Below are 21877 nucleotides of genomic sequence, written 5' to 3'. Positions count from 1 at the left end.
AAACGGCTCATTTAAATAAATGATCCAGAATGTGTTTCAGATTTAATTAAAGAAACGCTTCTGACCTCTGTCATGTAATGTTTGATTTTTAAACGCTGTCGCATGAAGGACCAAAGACACCACCTCATTGAAAATGCAGTTTTATTTTGTATAAAATCTATTTGGTAACTGCACATTTATACACAGCCTGACAGGTGTACAGTGAAAATGATATAAACTCTGAAATAAGTAGCTGAAGTCATGTGATAAAACAGAAAATCAAAAACAACTTCTGGCCTTAAATCACTAAGTCACTTTGTTTTAATACAAGGAGAACATCTCCACTCATCCAGTTACAGACAACTGCAGTGAACGGGAAGTGTTTATTGACCACTGATGAGACGTATGACCCCGACGAATCACTGCTGACAAAGGACACGATTTCTTAAATGAACCATGAAAACAGAAAAGGAAACTCAAACCATGTCGCTTGTGTAAAGGGCATAACAGACATCAGCAACGAGCTCTGCAGTGTCCCCAAAGCCAACAGAGGGGGTGAAATGGGTAATATTAAAATAAATTACAGCTTTACGAATGCTTCTATAACACATCTATACAAATAATTTATTTTCACAGAAAGAGCCTTCACCCCTGCACCTGTGACAGATGCCGAAAAAAAAAGTCCAATAGTTTTAATACATGCTATATTGTAATAGAAGCATAATAAATAAATACATATGTACAAAACATGTTTGGAAAATGTACAGGCACTTGTAAAACAACATTTGAGTTAATGCTAGACATGGAGGATAAGTCGATTGCTTGGCAGTAATGTCAACATGACAAATTCTCTGGTCTTCCATGCAGGAAATCGGATCCTTCTGTTGTACCAACTGAACAGTTTGTGTAGGATCAGAAAAGAAGGACTCAACACAAATTCTCAGCAAGAACTGACACAAACATGGATTCTTCATCATTTGGCCAAGATGATGCTCCGTGATGTAAAGCATTATTCAGGCTACTCTTTCCTCTTGCTGTCAGAAACAAAAAACTGCATTTGAGTCATACCAACTATTACTCTCACACTTACTCATGACTTCTTGCAATCTGTCCTCCATGTTATGCATACATACAAACACGCACGGCCTCCATCGCCCTTGCTTGCATGATTTTCAGTAACCAAATGTTGACATGCACTGCATAACTTTTTGGGAGACGTTTTCCAGAACGGTTGCTATGACGTGGGCATCCATAAGACATCACTCTGCGTGTTTACCGTTCACGTCTGGGATTATATAACAAGCCCATCTGGATGTCCTAGATTGTCATTTTAAAAAAAAAAACTTAAACGGGGCTTAGGCAACGGGGAAAGTGTGTTATTATTACTCGACAGGATAAGCAGTCCACTAGTCTAGATTACCTCTCTTGATTATCTACACAAAGGACATTTGATGCGATATTCCGATTCAGCTGAACAGCCTAATTGCTAAATCATCACAGTCAGAAACTTCACTTCAGCACGTTGCATAACAAATTCCCATAGGGATTATACAGTAAAAATGTATGCAAATATTCGCAGTAAACAGCACTAAAAGATGGCACTAGACGTGGAAGGGAGGGATAAGAGGAGACTCAGAGTATAGCTCACTGACTGCTGACAGAAAAAAAGGTCTCCTAATAAGGCTTTGGGCCAGAACAGGCCTTGGCATTGCCGCTCCAAATCTTTGGAAATATACAGCAGGAATGAAACACCCTGACGGTGCACGCGATTGCCGTCTACCACTGGTACAAAATTTCCCATAGGTGTTAAATAAGGATGAGATGCTGTGACTGAAGAAAATGAGTCACATTTTCACCTTTCGGTGACTCCCACATGCCATCGTCCTCCTGGACGTGACCAATCCCAGGAGGAGAAATGGATACTGATGGCCCAACAGAACTACCACATCCCCATATGTACCCCACCTACGTATGGAGTTAGTTTACTTATGGTGGAGACTAGACAAGTGTAATGACGAAAGCACATTTGACAGAAAAAAGGTCGATTATAAAGTAGAAAGATGATGACATTTAGCAGGAAAGGACGGTCTAATAAGAGATCATACAGAGTTGGCAAGACCATCTCTGGAGGCTCTCAAATTAATGAATAAAGTAGCATATTTCTGAAGAAACCAATTTATCTGTTCTGCCATCTTGCATTAGATTGACGACTCCCCACACTCACCTAATTTAATTTTAAATGTCATTATGTAAGATGACCATTATGGAAAATGCCTTAGTGACAGTGAAGACGAGTGAGCAAAGACAAAAACCGACTGCACTGTGTAAAACTGTAGCTTAAGCTAATTAAAAAAATACGATTCAGAAAAGTTAGTTGGTGTATTCGAGGTTGACGGGTTGTACAGTAAATCTGTTTGAAGGTACCTGAGGACAAAGGTGGACAGAAATTATGCCGTGACAGTTTTAAAGAGACACGTCTGTTGAATTCAATAGGTTTCAGTACACACTGTACCTCATCGGACCTGAGCAGGTGGTGACTCTTCTGGTAGCAGATAATTCCTGCTATAACACGGCAAACGGCTCCTGACTTTATCTTCGGTAAGCCAGTTTCACACGCCACACGCTAACAGATATACCTTAATGCAGAGTGTCGCTGAAAGCAAAAAAATGTTACTAGCAAAAGGCTTTCTGGGAACAGTAGTGCAGCGAGTACCACTCGTGGAACCTGAAGGGTTGATTATTGGCGATCCCATCACTCAGTTTCTGAGGTCCTTTTGGTCAAAGACAATCTGACTGGCCAGGTAGATGGCGACAGCTCCAAAGATGGCAGAGCAAGCGATATAGGCAGTGACGGACTGAGCAAACTGAACAATCATGCCCATGAAGAGGGTGGGGAAAACCTGAGAGAGGAGAAAGGTGCTGTCTAAGATGGCAAAGTCCAAGCCCACACCGCGTTTCTCAAAGCCCGACTCGGCTTCGTCCTGCTCGGGGACGTTGGAGCTGTGAGACGAACCGTTTTGGCTTTGGGGGCCGGGGTAGTACTCGTAGCTGTCCTGGCTGAACAAGGCGTGCCTGTAAGGAGGCCCTGTTTGGTGGTTCAGTCCACCCTCTTCTTCCACAGGAGTCAAATACACAGAGTCCCGCATGGCTGTTACACCGTTTTTATGTCTGCTTTTGGTTATTCTTTTTGGCATGTAGACCTGAAATGAGAAAGGAATCATTGACTGTAATCATCTACAACATGTCTTTGAATATCCAGTTCTTACTTCTATACTTACCTCTATCTCCTTGTGGTAATGGCAGGTGAGTGTGTAAGGGAGGGTCTGCAGTGTCGCGTATGCATAGCCAGTGAGAGCTGCCATTACAGTGACCAAGACGACGCTTTTGGACAGGCAGATGACCAAAGCGGAGACTGTGAAGCTCACCATGCTGCTCAGGTAAACCCACCGGGATCCCAAATGCCGAACCAAACGACTCATAACCAGAGAGAAAAAGGTTGAGGTAGCACACTGCAGGAACAGGCCCATGCTGCCCATACGGATTCCTGAAAGAAACAACAGCGTCCAGAAAGTATAAGAACGAGCAAAACGAGTGAAGGACGATAAAAGATGGATTTATGTCATCAGCTGCAGTCGAATATTCTGCACTGACTCCTTCTAGAAAGCATTCTAGTGAAAAAAAAGTGCCTTGGAGTGACGTTTGCTGAACTCTGCAGCACGGACACCTAGTTTGGTCTGACTAATCGTTACACAGCATCAAGTTTAGAATAATGCTGAAAAGAGACACACACAGGCTGACCCAAGGCATGGGCTGTTTGGAGGGGGTCTCACAAGCTGACCAACAGCAAATCTTACTCACTATTGTCAAAGTTCCTGAATCCTTCCTTAGTTATGCTGCAATAGGTGCAGGCTGCTGGGGGGTTCTGGGTGTTTCTTCTTCACTCACTATGTGTTAATAGTAGTGCTGTCAGCGTTAATCTCGTTAAAATGACGTTAATGCCATAACAATTCAATTTTATTTATACAGCGCAAAATCACAACAACTGTCGCCTCAAGGCGCTTTATATTGTACAGTAGATCGTACAATAATAGATACAGAGAAAAACCCTACAATCATATGACCCCCTATGAGCAGCACTTCGGCAACAGTGGGAAGGAAAAACTCCCTTTTAACAGGAAGAAACCTCCGGCAGAACCAGGCTCAGGGAGGGGTGGGGCCATCTACTGTGATTGGTTGGGGTGAGAGAAGGAAGACAGGATAAAGACATGCTGTGGAAGAGAGACGGAGGTTAATAACAAGTATGATTCAATGCAGAGAGGTCTGTTAACACATAGTGAGTGAGAAAGGTGACTGGAAAGGAAAAACTCAATGCATCATGGGAATCCCCGGCAGCCTACGTCTATTGCAGCATAACTAAGGGAGGATTCAGGGTCACCTGGTCCAGCCCTAACTATATGCTTTAGCAAAAAGGAAAGTTTGAAGCCTAATCTTAAAAGTAGAGATAGTGTCTGTCTCCTGAATCCAAACTGGAAGCTGGTTCCACAGAAGAGGGGCCTGAAAACTGAAGGCTCTGCCTCCCATCCTACTTTTAAATACTCTAGGAACAACAAGTAGGCCTGCAGAGCGAGAGCGACATGCTCTAATAGGGTGATATGGTACTACAAGTAGGGCTGGGCCATATCATACCGTTCACGGTAATACCGGTATAATGTTGGGCAACGATAAGAAAATGAAATATCGTGATAAAATATGGGTAAAATGTGCAGTGCCTTTGTTTTCATACGCACATGGCGGTGACGGAGAACGAGAAGGGCGAAAGCGGATCGTTGAATGAAACGGATGAACCAGAACTGGTTTGTAAAAATGCTGCAGCTTCACTGGTGTGGAACTGGTTTAGCTTTCGTCCGTCAGATACACAGCAAAGCACTATTTTTGGTAGAGCATGCTAGCGGGCCGTCGTTATTACCGTGTTGTTTGGAAAATGCGGCGCACTTAAAATCAATCCTTAGATTTTTCTGAAAGTCGACAGAGCCCCTTATAATTCCGTGTGCCTTATGTTTGAACTCTGGTTGTGTTTACTGACCTCGAAACGATTTTATGTGCACGGCGCTCGAAAATCTGTCAAATGTTTCAGTACGACTTTGCTGAGCTACGAAGCCGCACCGCTTGATGGATTGTGGGAGCATTACGGCTATCGTAGGCGGAGCCTCGCGGAGTGATACGTACTGTGCTTCAACATAATATTACCGTACTGTGTGTGTATAACCTCTTTAAGTTTTGTGGATATTATACATGGTTATGCTGAGGATATGTCGGCCAGTTTCCACTGGAAATGCCTTTTGGTTAAACTGTCAGCGAGGAATTTGCATTTGCACTGTTAAATTTTTATATAACATTAATGCACATAAAAAACAGCTGCTTGTTTAAGTGAAAATACATTGATGGTTTTTTTTTTTTGCACTAATAAAGTTGTGGAGTCGTAAAGTATTTTGTCTCGTGTCAGTTATATCGTTATCACAAATTTTCAAATGTATATGGTGATAAATATTTTTGGTCATGTCGCCCTGCTCTAACTACAAGGTCATTAAGATAAGATGGGGCCTGATTATTTAAGACCTTGTATGTGAGGAGCAGGATTTTACATTCTTGATTTAACAGGAAGCCAATGAAGGGAAGCCAAAACAGGAGAAATCTGCTCTCTCTTTCTAGTCCCTGTCAGGACTCTTGCTGCAGCATTTTGGATTAACTGAAGGCTTTTCAGCGAGTTTTTAGGACATCCTGATAATAATGAATTACAGTCGTCCAGCCTGGAAGTAATAAATGCATGAACTAGTTTTTCAGCGTCACTCTGAGACAGGATATTTCTAACTTTAGAGATGTTGCACAAATGGAAGAAAGCAGTCTTACATATTTGTTTAACATGTGCGTTGAAGGACATGTCCTGGTCAAAAATGACTCCAAGGTTCCTCACAGCGTTACTGGAGGCCAAGGTAATGCCATCCAGAGTAAGAATCTGCTTAGATACCATATTTCTAAGCTTTTCAGGGCCGAGTACAATAACCTCAGTTTGATCTGAATTAAGAAGCAGAAAGTTAGCGGCCATCCAGGTCTTTATGTCTTTAAGACATTCCTGCAGTTTAACTCATTGGTGTGTGTTATCTGGCTTCATGGACAGATAGAGCTGGGTGTCATCTGCATAGCAGTGTAAATGTATGCTATGTCTTCTAATGATGCTGCCTAAGGGAAGCATGTATAATGTAAACAGAATTGGTCCTAGCACTGAACCCTGTGGAACTCCATAACTAACTTCAGTGTGTGAAGAGGACTCTCCATTTACATGCACAAACTGGAGTCTATTAGATAGATATGATACAAACCACTGCAGCACAGTACCTGTAATACCTACAGCATGTTCTAATCGCTCTAAAAGGATATTATGGTCGACAGTATCGAATGCTGCACTGAGGTCTAGCAGGACAAGCACAGAGATGAGTCCACTGTCAGAGGCCATAAGAAGATCATTTGTAACCTTCACTAAAGCTGTTTCTGTGCTGTGATGAGCTCTGAAACCTGACTGAAACTCTTCAAATAAACCATTCCTCTGCAGATGATCTGTTAGCTGTTTGACAACTACTCTTTCAAGGATGTTTGATATGAAAGGAAGGCAAATCTCTGTTAGCAAGTTAGCGCGGATTGCCCCGTGCATGGGGCTGCATGGCACTAATGCATTAACGACCTAACCGCACTAACGCATCAACGCCGTGCAGCCACACGGCGGGGACAATTCGTGCTAACTCGCTAACGGAGATTTGCCGCATTAACATCCAGTCATCCACCCATTCACACACACATTCACACACTGGTGATGGCAGCTACATTGTAGCCACAGCCACCCTGGGGCGCACTGACAGAGGCGAGGCTGCCGGACACTGGCGCCACCGGGCCCTCTGACCACCACCAGTAGGCAACGGGTGAAGTGTCTTGCCCAAGGACACAACGACCGAGACTGTCCAAGCCGGGGCTCGAACCAGCAACCTTCCGATGAGGCGACTGTTGTTGTGATTTGGCGCGGTATAAATAAAACTGAATTGAATTTAAATAATGTTAACAGTAAGTGGAAAATTTTAACAATGTGATGCATCTAAAACCAGAGAGACAAGTCTTGATATTACAGGTCACAGTAGACAGTTTTTCAAAAGCTGTATATAATGATTAGAAACACTGTAAATATAATTTTCTAATAATAGCATTGCCCATTTAATTTCATCCTCTCGCTTTCAAAATATTAAAATGAAAACATTTCCATCTTTATAAAGATTCTCAGAATTGTTTAGTAATGAGATTTGCTGCCCAGAAAAAGGAAAGAAGGGCAAAAACAGTCAGTGGTAAGACTTTATTTTAAAAAGGACTTGCTTTTTATGTTCCCAGTTTGTCCTTCCAAGTTTCTCATGCTTAACCCTTTAAGACCTACCATAGAACCAAGTCCGCCAGAGCTTATATTATATTTTTACATGCTGTGGAGCCATTTTTGGGAGCATTTCAAGTTGATGTACATCAATACAACCATTATAGCCCAGATTTTAATAATATGTCTGCATTAAGTGCATAGTAATTACATAAATTGCGGGGGAAAAAAAGTGCAATAAACTGCAAAAAAATTGAAAATCGTTTTTGTTTTTTTAACATATATTTCTAGTTAGAGAAATTTAAGAGGCTTATCCCTCAAAACTGTAAATACAAAAAAGTTGCACAAAATAGTTTCCCACCACAGGAAATTTATTTTGAGTGTCTTCATAGTTTTATTTTTGAAATACACCAATTTTTATATACTGCAGGAAAAACGAAAATAAATATTATAATGCAAATTTGCAAAAAAAGCAGCATGTGCATCAAAATAAACTATTTCCAGCAGTGCAATATGAGTCCTAAGCATCCCAGAAACGACACAGAAAGTCATAAAGTCAAACATAACTTTTAAAAACACCAGTATAGGCTCATGAGGCCCTGATGGTAAAAAAAAAAACTACATTTCCGCAAAATGACGTCACTTCCAGTTTTGGCCAGGACATGGCGGACATGCGATGGTTCGCGCTGATGGACGTAGGAAGTGTTACAAACAGCTGATCGGAACGGCAAAGCGTGTTTCTGGAATATTATCTTTTTGTTGCTGCAAGTGCTTTTTATGCAGTTTTTGCAAAGCTATATGTGGAAGGAAACTGTGACCGAGGACAAGCTAATGGCATAAGATGCAAGTACAACTCCTCCGGTTTCATATGTAAACAATTTTATTGCGCTAGCTTACGTGGTTGCAGTGCTACCGGGATTTAAAAATAGTTACGCAAAACGGAGCGTGCAGAACACCGGCTCCAACCGGCTTTAAAGGGTTAAATGTCTTTATTTATTTATTTCTCCCAGCTGTGGTTCTGACCTCCAGGTGCTCTTGGTAAACAGTCAGGGTCAAGTTCAGTAGCATAGCAAGCAGCAGCTAACTTAACATGGAAGAGTATGTTTATGGTATTACTCCTGGAAAGCAAAGTTAATGAGCTCCATTTTCAAACACTACCAAATGTAATGAGCACTAAACTGTAGCCCTGACAGATAAGGGAGGGAGCCAGAATGCTACTGAAACAGCTGCAGAGGTGGGTAGTAACGAGTTACATTTACTCTGTTACATTTACTTGAGTAAGTTTTTGAAGGTACTTTTAAAGTACCTTTTTTGCACAATACTTTTTACTTTTACTTAAATACATTTGTGAAGAAGAAACGGTACTTTTACTCCGCTACATTTGCAAAATTCGACTCGTTACTTTTTGAAAAAATAATTAGTTTAACACATTAGATAACATGCCGCCAGTGGAGTTTCCGGTAACTTTTTTTACCAATCAGATGTGGCTATGCAGTCACATGACCAGTTTGAAACTGTGGCGGGCAGAGCGGCCCAAGCGTTTCAAAGTAGCGACACACGTAAAGAAGAAACATGAAAACATGGCAGAGCCAGTCGTCTACGCTAGAGCTGAAGAGGATGAACAGCCTTGGCCTCACATACAAAGGATGTTCGCTTAAAAGCAGCACAAAAGAACAGCTCTGTCTTCAGTGTCTGTGTCTTCAGTGAGAGCCAAAACAACAACTTTTCAGCGTGAAACAACTCAGCTCGTGTAACCTGAGTAAGTTTTCTCTAAATATCTTTTTAGCTGTGGTTAGATGTCAGTCTTATGTTTCAGACGCTGTGTCGAGCTCGAGCTGCGAGTCATGTTTCCGGCGCTACGTTGTAGTGAGATAAGTTTGTGGGTGTTTTGTGCAGCTTCGGCTGTCCTTTTAACTGCTCGCTGGTTAGCTAGCGTGAGCTATAAGCTAACAGCTAGCCTGGTTAATGACGCTAGAGTTCCACGCACATGCAAACAGCTCGTCTCTACTGCTTTAACTTTTAAAACAGAGGCAATACTGCGGCTGACAGGGTTTATTATGTGAAACAGCAGCTTGTTTAGTTTAAACAGTCTGCATTAAGCTGGGCAAACACTGCGATTTTTTTCAGTCGCGTTATTCCGCTCCTGCTCAAACTGTACAATTAAATCGCAGGGGTTAGAAGTTCATAGGTCACGATGCAGGTCTCACACTATACGGCCTGATGCTCTGATGCGACCTGTGCAAAGTTGTCTTTGCACAGTACAGCTGATTCAGCTGTACTGTGCAAAGACAACTTTCTGTGGTACAGATGTTACAGATAATGCACAGTGGTTACTCTTAAGAAAAAAAGGGGGCCATGCAACTGTAATCAACACAGATCACCGTCATCCGGAGGAACATCTGCAGACGGAACGATGTGGCGTAATAACAGTCGCTGCATTTCGGATTAAACAAATGAAACTCAGACCTCAGATATGTGTGCTTTGGCCGTCTAGTTGACTTGAATGAACACGCTCTTTGTGTGCTGATTCCTTGACATTAATGCTTTTTGAGTGTGACATTCCTCATGGTCCAGCAAGCACCGGGACTAGGAACAGAAGAAAATTAGAAAGTAAACAAAGTAAAGAATGAAAGAGGCGGACAAAGAGGAGTATGAAAAGAATGTGGATGGATGGATAAAAATGTCAAATGAGAGAGGGCAAAAGGTAAAGGGGGGATCCCCAGATTTAAGGATACATTTATAGTATATATGGTAGCAGTGTAGGAAGGACAGCTAGACAGGTTTAGCTACTGGTAGTGAAGAGGTGATTTCTTACTGGTTTAGAGTAAATTATATTTTCTTTAAGGTCATAATGGTCATTTTTCTGAGCATATTTGTGCTTCAGATAAAATGTTGTACTTTAAGAAAACACTTACATATTTAGAAGCAAAAACTTGTGCGAGAACTCTTAAATATTTATTTGATATTTATTGGGAATCTGCCAAAAAGTATGGGAACATGTACTTTCAAGTTATTTTAAATAGATAATGGCCGCTTTGACCTACTTTACTCAACCAAGTAGGTAAACAGGGGGGGCGGGGTGGAGGTCAAACGCAGGGTATACATTTTTCTGGCTGGATGAATCCACCAAATTACATTCCAGGACTGTCAGAAGTCTGTACACCGTCAGTTGTTGGTTTGTGAAGTAAATGACGAGGAGGTAACTAAGAAATCTCCCCATGGAGCCAAGAAGAGGCAGTTTCAGTTGATCCATCTCATTTGTCCCGTCCCCAGCAGGAAACCATTCTTACACCCAGATTTCTTTGGTGGGACCCCAGCGTTTACAGCTCTTGTCCAGATATAAATACGAGTCAGCTGGAAGACGCTCCGGTTCAGGAGAGAAGCTACAGGATTCCAGAGTGATTGGTACCAGTGCTGCAGAAAGTTGACGTTTCCAGTAGTGAGTGGTGCAGCTCTATTGATCTGGTGCCAAAGAAAGATGCAGAGATTTTGTATTGAATTCAGATATTTAAATTCCATGTCTGACTTTGATCCGTGCTTCACGCCTAGAATCGATGATCTGTTAGGAAAAACATCAGCACTCTGAACTAAAGGATATCGGCAGCTGGCCTCAGCACCAGAGGTAAGAGAACTCACAGCCTTCGAGGGTATGTACCCGTTTAGTTATATCATTGGCCTCCAGGGGGCGCCAGCCACATTTCAGTGACTGAATTGCTGAGCGATATGTCAGAATTTTCAGTAGAATATCTGGATGATGTGGTGGTGTACAGTTGGGACTGGGAAGAGTAAATAAATCCTACAACATAAAGCCTCTTGGGTTGGGCATCAGCCCTCGCCGCTGCACAGGTACCCATAGAGTACCTGAGCTTTGTTGTTAGTTAGGCAGGGTCAAGCTACAAGCTGGGAAAATGGATGCTATCCAGTCCTTTCCTGTTCCACTGAGAGGAAGGGTGAGCTGAAAGGCTTCATATGCCTGGTTGGGTGGTACAGAAAATGTACCCCCCCATTTGCAGAGAGTTGAGTGACTTCACCAAGAATTTAGCCCCTAACAAGGTACTAAGGTAATGGAGAAATGCACAAGAGCATTCAGAGATCCAGGCTGTTCTCCACAGCCATTCATCCTGCAGAGATGCGGTCCTCCTACAAAGAGGGAGGCCAGTGTTATTCCTCTGTTGAAAGATGCTGGGCAGAGAGGTGAGGTACTTGATGGTAGAAATGAGTGTTTGGCAATGAAGTGGCATTTGAATCCTTCAGATATCATCTCTGCTTTGATGCCACTTCCTCATGGAGACTGATCATCACGCCCCCCCAGTGGCTGTCTAATGTGGTGACTGACTGACTAGAAAAACTGAGTAGTGAAATCTTTATCCCTGCTGTAGTGAGAGGAGGTAATGAAAATGTATTCCATTACTGCTTTGCTGCATTTTGTTTTAGGTAATATCATTTTCTGGGCACAGCTGCACTTTAGGAAAACGTTTGCACATTAAGAAGCACAAACCCAGACGTCAGAACACGCGTGGGCTTGTATGGTTATGATCTTAAAGTAAATAACATTTGTGGGTGATGATGGTGACAGTTTCAATAGCAGGCTATAACAGAAAAAATGTTACATGGCTTAACTGTCAAATTAAGTAAACTAAAATTAATTCAAATTTCATTTGTAAATTAAATGTTTGATAAATAAAAATAACTAAAGTTGGTTGGCACCAAGTCCTGCCTCTGCCTGGCATGATTGGACCCGAGTGACCAATCAAACAGCTCAGCAGCTTTCTGTGGTGGGGACCCTTTTGCTGCGTAATTTGCAGTTTTCTGCACAGCGCAGCCCCTCGTTTAGAAACGAGCTTGTCGATGTGCTTTGGCTGGTCTTTCTTTCATCTAAAACAATGAAGAAATATTGCAGTAAATGGCGTTTTACGACAGCAAGAAATAAAAGCGAGACTGTATTATGAAACGATACATTTTTTTTATATTGTCATCCGATATATTTCGGCATATCGCACAGCCCTAAGCAGGAGTGGAGCACAATACCTGAAATTTTGAAGTAGATTTACTTGACATGCTTAAAAAAAAAAAAAAAAAAAAAAAAAAAAAGGTAAAACTTCACAAAACGCTCACAATCCTATCTGCAGTGTTGTATCGGTGTGTTAGTCTGAGCCATCGTTTCTGTCTATATCAGATACCCTGAGACAAACCAGAAACGGATGCATGATAACAGATACACGGGATTCCAGGTCAGCTGTGTGCCACGATGACAAAAAAAAAGGAGGACACGTCCTGCATCCGATTAGCACAACGAGCACCGGTAATCAGCTATTTGTGCATTTAAGACTCTTTTTTTGGCAATGCCATACTGTCTAGAGCTACAAACACATTTATAAAGATGCAAGACATAAATCTTACATCATATGCACGTAATGTAAAAAGAGGAATCTGACCTTCATCATATCTTTGTTTGGACACACTCCCTGGTAATGCACTGGGCACGCCCTCGTAAAGGCCTTCACCCACAAAGTCTGTGTAGAAAAGCATAAAAGACATGACAGCCATCCAGCTGCAGAGCTGAGCCACGCACAGCTGCCTCATCACCCGTGGAACGTGGCAGTAGCTCCTGTAAATGGCCGGCGTCATGGACCAGCATGTCCTCAGTAAGCACATCAGGGGTCCAGACTTGAGGAGCCTCAGCTTGCACTTCAGCAGGTAGCAGCACGTGCGTGGCACGCCACACCGGCCGGCCTCCATCACACCGGTCCCCGGCTCCAGTAGAGATCCCGACTCTCCCGCGCCGCTGTTGGCACAAGAGGGTTCCTCGGACACCTTCATGGTGATTAGCACACTGGAGATGAAGATGAGGATGAGGAGGGAAAAGAGGCACTCTGCTTGGCCTCCCAAGTAGACAGAGAGGAGGCCGTGACTCCAGTCCAGCGCAGGTAGCAAATAACCCACACAGCCTCCCAAGCTCACCATGAAGGAGAACATGGCAAAGGCTTGGCTGCAGTCCTCCTCATCCCGATACAAATCTGACAGAAGAGCCTCCAGCGGTGTGAAGCAAACTTGTCCACAGAAGTCAAGGAGCCCAACACCAAGGATCAGGAAGCCCACCTGGAACACGGAGGAAACGCAAGGTTATATGGAGGACACAGTCTTCAAACGAATAAACTCTCGAGAAGAATTTACCCTTTGTCTGAAAAACTCAAATTCAAACAAACATTTCACACACCTGGAGCGTGCGGCCACCCCAAGCAACGTGGGCTGCCAGGACGTCAGCGTGGGGAATAATGAAAAGCGCCAGAAGGACTCCCATCGACAACAGCCAGATGAAAGGCCGCCTCCTGCCGTAACTGCTGTTGCACTGGTCACTGGCTGAGCCGATCAGGGGGATGAACAACAGGCCAAGCACTGGCCCGATGCCTGCAGGTACAACCAGGCAAACACAGAAGTCAGAGATCATACTAACAAACCATAAGATGCAAAGACAAAGCATAAAGAAACACAGACAATGTTGGGGAAAACATGTATTCACAGATGTCGATGTGGCGGAAAAATCAAAACCAATCTCTATCAACTCAAACATGTCTTTGCCACAAACACCAGTATGGTTAAAAGATACTAGAACTGGTCGAGTGGAGCCTGATTTTTACTGGTTGCCTTAGATCCTCTTTGTTATCGACCTCAGGGGTGAACTGCATGCGTCTCTGCCATCATTAATGACTGCTGAGGTGACGGTTCCTACAGATGGCTCGCTGCCTGAAGGTAGCAGTCATCCTTCACACGTGGCTGGGTCTGGCTAATTAGAACACACCATGAGACGCTGGTCCACACAAGATCTAATGTGATGAGATCTCGGGGCTAGATTTTGACATTTAAGAAGGTGCCCCGTGAAGTACTCTTACATCATTTCTCATCAAAAGGAATTCGTGCGTGCCCAGTGGCCACGCTGTCCTTCATTTAAGTGTTTACAGAACGCACGAAAAATAAAAATACACATAAGCCTGTTAATCATGAACGCTGTTCTGCAGCACCTCTAACGTGACACATGTGTGTTAGAGTCCGGCGTAAAAGTAAAGCAGCAAATATGGGGAAGAAACTTAAGGTCAGAAAGACCCGAAAAGATCAATTCTACCACCAAAGAAACAGGTCATCGCTCTCGTTCCTCCTTCAAACTGATCCAGCTTAACCGCAAGTTCCAGTTTCTGCAGAAAGCCTGAGCTCTGGTGGATCTGTGCCCTGCACCTGGAGGGTGGTTGCAGATAGCGTCTAAGTTTACGCTCGTTTCAAGTCTGATTATCGGTGTTGACTTGGTCCCCATTAAGCCCATCCCCAACGTAAAGGCCATCGCCCACTGAGAAATGCAGACAGGCTCTCAGAAAGGAGCCTCAGACTTGGAAAGTGGATGTTGTGTTAAACGACAGAGCCCCAAACGTGGGAACACTTTTCCCAAGTTCGCCTGACTCTAATGGCTCTGAAGTCGCCCTGTGAGTTTCTTACCAACGGTGGCACCTTTGTCTCCAAAGAGACTAACGTTCAAAAAGTAGTACAACATGGACACACAAGCAAGATCAATTTGCACTCTTTCTGCAGTTTGACAAGAAAGTGAAACATGAAGAGAATTCTTAAAAGCATGACCTGAAAGGAGCCACTTAAACTGGGAAATGGAGACAGGTAGAACAAATACGCTGCTGCCAGCGAGTCTACCCTCGATCACATTTCTCCCTCTGCAGCTGTGGAGGCCCCTCAAAACAATCCTTATCATCTACAGCTGGAAGTGTCACTGCATCACACATTCCCCACTCACCACACACTCTTACCTCTCCTAAACACAATGCAAGCTCCAGTTTAGAAACACGCATGTGTTCTATGAAAAATAGCCAATACAATGAATAAAAAAGCGTCACATGTGCTCAACTAAACGTACTTACGATTAAATGCTAAAAAGCAGAACGCTCTCTGCCCCAGTAAGAGAAACTAGAGAAAGAAAGTAATTACTGTTGGATGAAGCAACCACAAATGGCTATTAGATACAGTAGACAGCAGCCATTGGAGAACTTGACACTGCTGCTTGGGGAAATTAGCTATAAGCCTCCCAAGACACGATATCCATCTTCATTCAAATAACATCCCAGCACTCCATTATAATACAAGCATATAGGAATTAGGGTGAAAGCCATTTCCAGATTGGCTTACAGTGCAGCGTGTTTGAGCGCAACGCTACAATGAAATCATTTTTCTTCATATCACAAGCAGCTGTTAGAGAAGTGCAAGAGTAGGAGGGGATATTGTTTTATACAGCTGAATGGCCATTTCTGTTGTGCACTCTGAGCCTTTTGTTACGGTGGAATTATATCTATCATCAGTACAGTCACAAGGCAACGTCTCAAGCAGACGCCTGCAGTGAGGACCACGGGAATGCCATTTGCACTTAAAGGATAAAGCAACTATTCATATTAGCACACAGTACAAATGCTAACAGTCCAATCAGACAGGTAAAGTGAATAACAGTGATCGTCTCCTTTTCCTCAGTGGGGATGTTACTTTGTCACGTACCACCCACCGAAACGCTGCTGCAGACCAAAGGTCATGAACTCGTTTTTAGTTCGTAGTCCACATGTTGAACAATTTCAACTAAAGTGGGCCTTCCCTGTAACCGCAGTCACCGAACCGGCATATTAATGCAAATATCCAAATAGCCAATGCCATGGCAGCAACTCATAGTATTTAGGCATATACAGATGGTCAACATGGTATGCAGGCAACCTGCTGAAGTTCAAATCACCAAAACTGGACAACAGAAGATTGGGAAAATGTTGCCCGGTTGTATTGACTTCTGCCTGAATTTGGCGTCAACAACATTAAAGCACAGATACATGGAGCCTTGTATCAACAGTGCCGTTGGTGTAATGGTCCGAGTATTGCTGGTGACCCTGTCTACACAGACTACATCCTCTGATGGCTTCCAGCAGGATGAAGCAGCATCCCGCAAAGCTCAGACATCTCAAACTGGTTTCTTAAACATGACGAGTTCACTGCACTCCAATGGCCTCCACAGCCATCAGATGCCAATCCAATAGAGTATCCTTTGGGATATAGTAATGCAGGGGATTTGGTCCATTTCAGCTTCACCACCTTTGGCTGAAGCTTCCAACGATTCAGGCTACGTCCACACTAATGCGTTTGCATTTGAAAACGCATCGTTTTCTCTCAGTTTTGGCCTCCCGTCCACGCTGAGACGGCGTTTTCGCTCAAGGAAAACGCAGCATTTTGAAAACGCATACATTTGAAAACTGTTGCAGTGTGGACAGCGAAAACGGAGACTATCGAAAACGATGACACATGTTAGTCATGTGATGCAGTCATGTGACCAATTAAACAAAGATAGCGGAGGGCGTTATACAGCAGTTGTTTTGTTTGAGTTTAATATCAGTCTGTACGTGCTCCAGAGAGCTTTTCTTCAAATTCTTTAATTCTCACTCGCTTTTGCAACTTTGTACTTTTGTGTTACTCGCAGCAACGACTCCACCTCATTGTGAGTCCATTTAACAAACTCGGTGCTTTTCCTCAACATTCTGCCGCCACCTTTCAAAGAGCCGGAAAGTAAATAAGCGGCAGACAGAAATGAGGCAGGTCGAATCTTCTTGCGTTTTACGCATGCGCAGGACTGGAACGTCAGCGTTTTCGGCCTTTTCAACGTGGACGCACAACTCTGTGAAAACGACTGAAAATGCTAGTGTGGAGCGTTTTCAGACATAAACACAGTTGTCAAATCTATCCGGGCCGGTGTGGACGCAGCCTCAGACCTGTGAATAAATGTATTCATTTGAAGAACTCCTCAAAGGGTAGTGCTAACGATCTCAGGGACTGATTACCAACCGGCTGCCAATCAAGGTGAACTTTTAGCTCGTGTTCCAAGAATAAGAGAATGCTTCAAATCAAATTATCGTTAATAATAGATCCACATTAAATGTAATTTGCCTCATTATAATTTAATAATAGCATCTTGACATTCACCCAACACAGCTGAAACACCTCTGCACCCTTTTGGAAAGAACGCGTTTGTGTGAAGAGCGGTTACATCCATTACCGTCATCATCATCAAAGGGGAAACACAAGCATGTCATCACTGTTTATTAGTTTGATTTCCAAATGAGTGTGAGTTGAAGAAACTGCGGGTTTGGAGAAATGGCCTTTTGTCTACCACTCTGCACTACTGAGAGCCGTCGCCATCACGCCTCACACCAGAAACTGTATCGGTTATAGGCAATAAGATCATCAAGCCCTACACTCGTGACACAACCTATTAATTACTTTCAATGAAATCAGTCCCGGTGGGGAAATTCCTGCTCTCCATTCATACATTTTGCAGGTCCAGTGGGCATTTTGGAAACCTGTGGTGGGAAGGTCCTTACACACCGGCGTGAGCAAATAAGCCTCAAATACATACAGCACCAGAGGCAAAGCCAATTATGCTTTAGTGAATTGCAGTGTTCGTCAAGTTACTTGAAAAAAAGTAATCAGTAACTAATTACTGATTACTTTTGAAAATAAGTAATCCCATTCCTTTACTGATTACTTATTTTCAAAAGTAAGTTAATTAGTTACTTTTTAAAAACCACGATTTACAACAACCTGAATAGGTAACAAAGCGATAGATCTTTAAACCCAATTCTATTTTCTACATAATCCATCATACAAAATGTAATCAAATGAAAAAAGCCTTTTTTTAAAACTTGATTTATTAGTTTTAATCTTTTAACTTTATGCATCAAGCAAAGATTAAATTATCTGCAACATTCTCTGACTGGAAGAAATTAGTTTAACATTTAAACCTATTTTCTGCACATTCCAGCACATAAAATAAAATGGTTTTTGTGTTTACACTCAGTCTTTCAAATAGATGCAAGTGAAACACAGCAGAAAATAAATAAAATCAGCAGCCCTGTTGTTCTATTTTCACCTGTTTAGCAGGAGTGGTGCAGGTGTGCCGCAGCGGTCAGTGGAAGAATCTGGGAGTTTCTCATTCCCCTGGTAGCGCACTCTGTGCTTGCTTTCTTCCCACGCACAGCGGACACTAATGTTTTTGTCACTTTTTATGGAATCAAACTCAAAGTAAGGTCAGTACTTCCACGCTTTAAACGCTGCACGCTCATACTCTCTCTGCACTCGATATATGATCCATTGTTGATCTGCACACAGCTGTTGTCACGAACGTCGCACTCGCTTACGTCACTGTCATGAGACATTCTCGCAAAAAAAAAAAAAAAAAAAAAAAAAAAAAAAAAAAAAAAATCACGATTTTAGTAACGCAGTAACGTAGTGTGCTTACGGGAAAGTAACAGTAATCTAAATACCTTTTTTGCAATAGTAATCCTTACTTTACGCATTACTTGAAAAAAGTAATTGGATTACAGTAACGCATTACTTGTAACTTGTTACTGTATTTTCATGTAAGCAACAAAGTTGGGTTAATATGTTCACATTACAGTGGCTCCAAACACTGAATGAAGCAGCTCTGTGTGTCTGACGGTCTGGAGGACGTGGCTCTTCCTCCCACAGTTCTCCTCCCTGCTGCCTGATTGCCACACTGACAAAACAGGTGAGTTGACCACTTACCTCCATAAAGACCTCAATTATGTTTTTATGACCTAAATGGAAGATGGCTGCCCCGACACGTACTCGCACTCCCATGCTACACCCCCCACTGTGACACACAAATTTAGCTGCCACTGGATCTCATATACAGTGCTTCTGCAAAAATGAATGCCGATAGCTTTACACTACAGCAAAACCTACGAAATTCACAGAAACCCTGCTTTTTGTCCTTTTGATCTTTCTGCAGATGCACAAAAATTATGTTTATTAGTTTGCAACGTATAAAGTGTCACAGAATCGCTGATCAGTGTTTCCTTACAGTATATCTGGGTCGAAACACCCAGGTATTATTATATAAATTATATACAATATATATCATATTATTATTGGAGATAATGTGTCATTCAGAGTTAGTAGACTAGACCAGTGGTCCCCAACCCCCGGGCCACGGACCGGTACAGGCTCGTGAGTCGTTTGGTACCAGGCTGTGAAAGTTATGGTTTTCAGGGTTTTTAATCGCTGCTAATAAAGTTACACAATTACACAGTGAATTCGCCTTTATTATTATATTTACAAAATACCACAGTTTGTGTTTTGGTTGTATAATTTTATTTTGTATTATTTATCCGCTGCACCTTAAAGGCCGGTCCATGAAAATATTGTCGGACATTGAACCGGTCCATGGCGCTAAAACGGTTGGGGACCGCTGGACTCGAGCACAGTCTCCTATTCGGTCCTTGCCAACCAGCCAGGCCTAGCTCAAGGCAAAAACCAATTTTTTATACTGGTCTGTTTTTTTGTGTGTTTGTTTGGGGGTTTTTTTGTCAAAGACACTCGGAAACAGGAAATGCTCATTATTAGTCACTCTGGTTCCCAGCTCTCGTGTCTAACGTGTCAATTATACCATGAAACTATTATTTAAAATACATATCGTCATTGAGCCAGCCATCGAGGAGATAGACAGGACACGCAGCTGAAACCTGCAGGGTGGGCGGTCCCACCTTTGCCTTTCATGTTTAACAGAAAGAGATGAAACGACGAGAGAGCATGAATACGTGTACGAGAGTGAGGCTTAAGTGCATGCAAACACCCACACCGCGAGGTGCCGAAAAGGCCTAGTAATTAGCTTACCTAGCACCATGGTCATGTACCGCTCTTCTACTCCAGCCTCCAGCAGCAGTGGAGGAACGTATGTGATCCCAGCTGCCACACAGATCTCCAGGCCACAGGTCAGGGAGTTCAGGAGAACGAGACGCCAATGAGACCTCCATCCAGGCATATTTACAGAGGCTGGGTCGCCTTTCCTTCCCTCTGGGATGGTCACTACTGGGGGCAGGGAAGGGGGGAAGGATCTGGATAGGGACAAAGGGGGGGATGAGGGGAAGCAGATGGTGCCCCGGTCGGACCCGAGGACTGTCGCAAAGGGACAGCAGCAAAGACACTTTGATGTCTCAGATGACCTGGAGGATTCATCCTCTTCTCAGCATTCTGGATCTGAAGAGCAAAAGAAAAGCTTTCAGTGCACAGCCACATCATGACCATCGTGCAGAAATTACCAGTTTAAAAGCTGAAATAAAACCTGAGCAAAACAGATTATTCACAGGATGACACCTGTAAAAGCCACAGATGTCAGTGGCTTCAGGTTACACAGGGGATTATCAGCATCCTTGTAACAGAATACAACCTCACACAAGTTGCATTATATGTTCCAAAGACACAGAAATGGCAGCAAAAGTCAAAAAGCAATGATGGATTCTCTGAGCTCTTCACCAACAGCTTCAGGGCAGCACGAACAACAACAGGGAAAGCAGATGAGTCAGCTGGAGCAACGTGGCAAACCATTTGCTATGCAAATTACTCTCTGCTGTTTTCCTTGCTCGCTTTTTTCCGCCTCGTTTTAAAATATGCCAGAGATGTAGAAAAAAAAAAATTAACCATTAGCTTTTGGAAAAGTTGAATTTCTCTTTTCTTACTATCCCTCACCACGACATTTGACAGGAGCACCAGTATTAGCACCCACACCTCCCGGAGCCTACACTGTCATTATTGCATTATTGAGCTCTGATTGGAGCTTTAGTCATATATTCAGCAGATTATTGTTGAACTCAATGAGCAATAAAAGATCTTTGCTGGGCAGAAAGGATCAGGCACGATGATCAGTCGAGTCACCTGTAACGTATACAACACGTCATCCCATCACCTAACATAACGACGACTGAGACAAATCGTCGGCACGTTACGCGTTCTGAGGCGTGAGACGGGTCAGAATGAACCTATACATGTGTTTTACATGTGACATGAAAATCAACCTAACAAATCATCATGTATGTTAAATCTGTTCACGTCCTGATCCTGAATCACTTTGGAAAACACGATGTAGTAGCGTTAAGCTTAAGCGAATGGACAGCTGGAGTCTCTGCTTGAGCGTGCCTTAGCGCCACGAGCGGCTTTCTGTTGGATTCAACTGACAATCCAGAGCGTTTCATAAGGACTTGGAATAGCACCTTTCGCATTAGCATGTGACGCCCAGGGGCGGGGCAAATCATCATTATGTTACGCGTTGGGAATGATAATGCTCTGACTGTATATGGCAGGGGTGTCCAACTCCAGGCCTCGAGGGCCGGTGTCCTGCAGGTTTTAGATCTCACTCTGGGTCAACACACCTGAATCAGATGTTTAGTTCATTACCAGGCCTCTGGAGAACTTGAAGACATGTCAAGGAGCTAATTTACCCATTTAAATCAGCTGTGTTGGATCAAGGACAGGTCTAAAACCTGGAGGACACTGGCCATGGAGGCCTGGAGTTCCCCAACCCCGGTATATGGGCTCAGCATGCCAGACACTACTACAGGATCCAATGTGATGCCAGATAGAGGCAGACTGACAACACCGTCATCAACAGTTTGGTCA

The 21877-nt window shown here is 43.1% G+C and overlaps 1 protein-coding gene and 1 long non-coding RNA gene across 4 annotated transcripts in view; both read right to left on the bottom strand.

Moving 5' to 3' along the window:
- Positions 1-124: 124 nt before the first annotated feature.
- The window catches only part of LOC120729416 (solute carrier family 45 member 3), a 40119-nt gene continuing 18366 nt past the window's right edge, over positions 125-21877 (bottom strand). For 2 of the 3 annotated variants that reach the window (XM_040024960.1, XM_040024961.1), the window contains exons 2-6: positions 20099-20461; positions 13602-13792; positions 12820-13483; positions 3258-3523; positions 125-3179 (exon numbers count right to left, since the gene is read on the bottom strand). In XM_040024960.1, coding sequence (XP_039880894.1) covers positions 2736-3179; positions 3258-3523; positions 12820-13483; positions 13602-13792; positions 20099-20246 — 1713 coding nt within the window. In that variant the 5' untranslated portion in view covers positions 20247-20461 and the 3' untranslated portion in view covers positions 125-2735. The remainder of the gene's footprint in view (positions 3180-3257; positions 3524-12819; positions 13484-13601; positions 13793-20098; positions 20462-21877) is intronic. The other variant, XR_005694929.1, reaches the window with a different exon arrangement.
- LOC120729421 lies at positions 14889-17918 on the bottom strand. Its single transcript, XR_005694931.1, has 2 exons — positions 16955-17918; positions 14889-16922 (listed from the first exon to the last, which is right to left on the bottom strand). It is a non-coding gene; the product is annotated as an uncharacterized LOC120729421 (long non-coding RNA).

The sequence above is a fragment of the Simochromis diagramma genome, unplaced genomic scaffold (genome assembly GCF_900408965.1).
Source record: "Simochromis diagramma unplaced genomic scaffold, fSimDia1.1 OVJJ01000293.1, whole genome shotgun sequence".
NCBI classification, from domain to species: domain Eukaryota; kingdom Metazoa; phylum Chordata; class Actinopteri; order Cichliformes; family Cichlidae; genus Simochromis; species Simochromis diagramma.
This window is presented reverse-complemented; position numbering and strand designations above follow the sequence as displayed.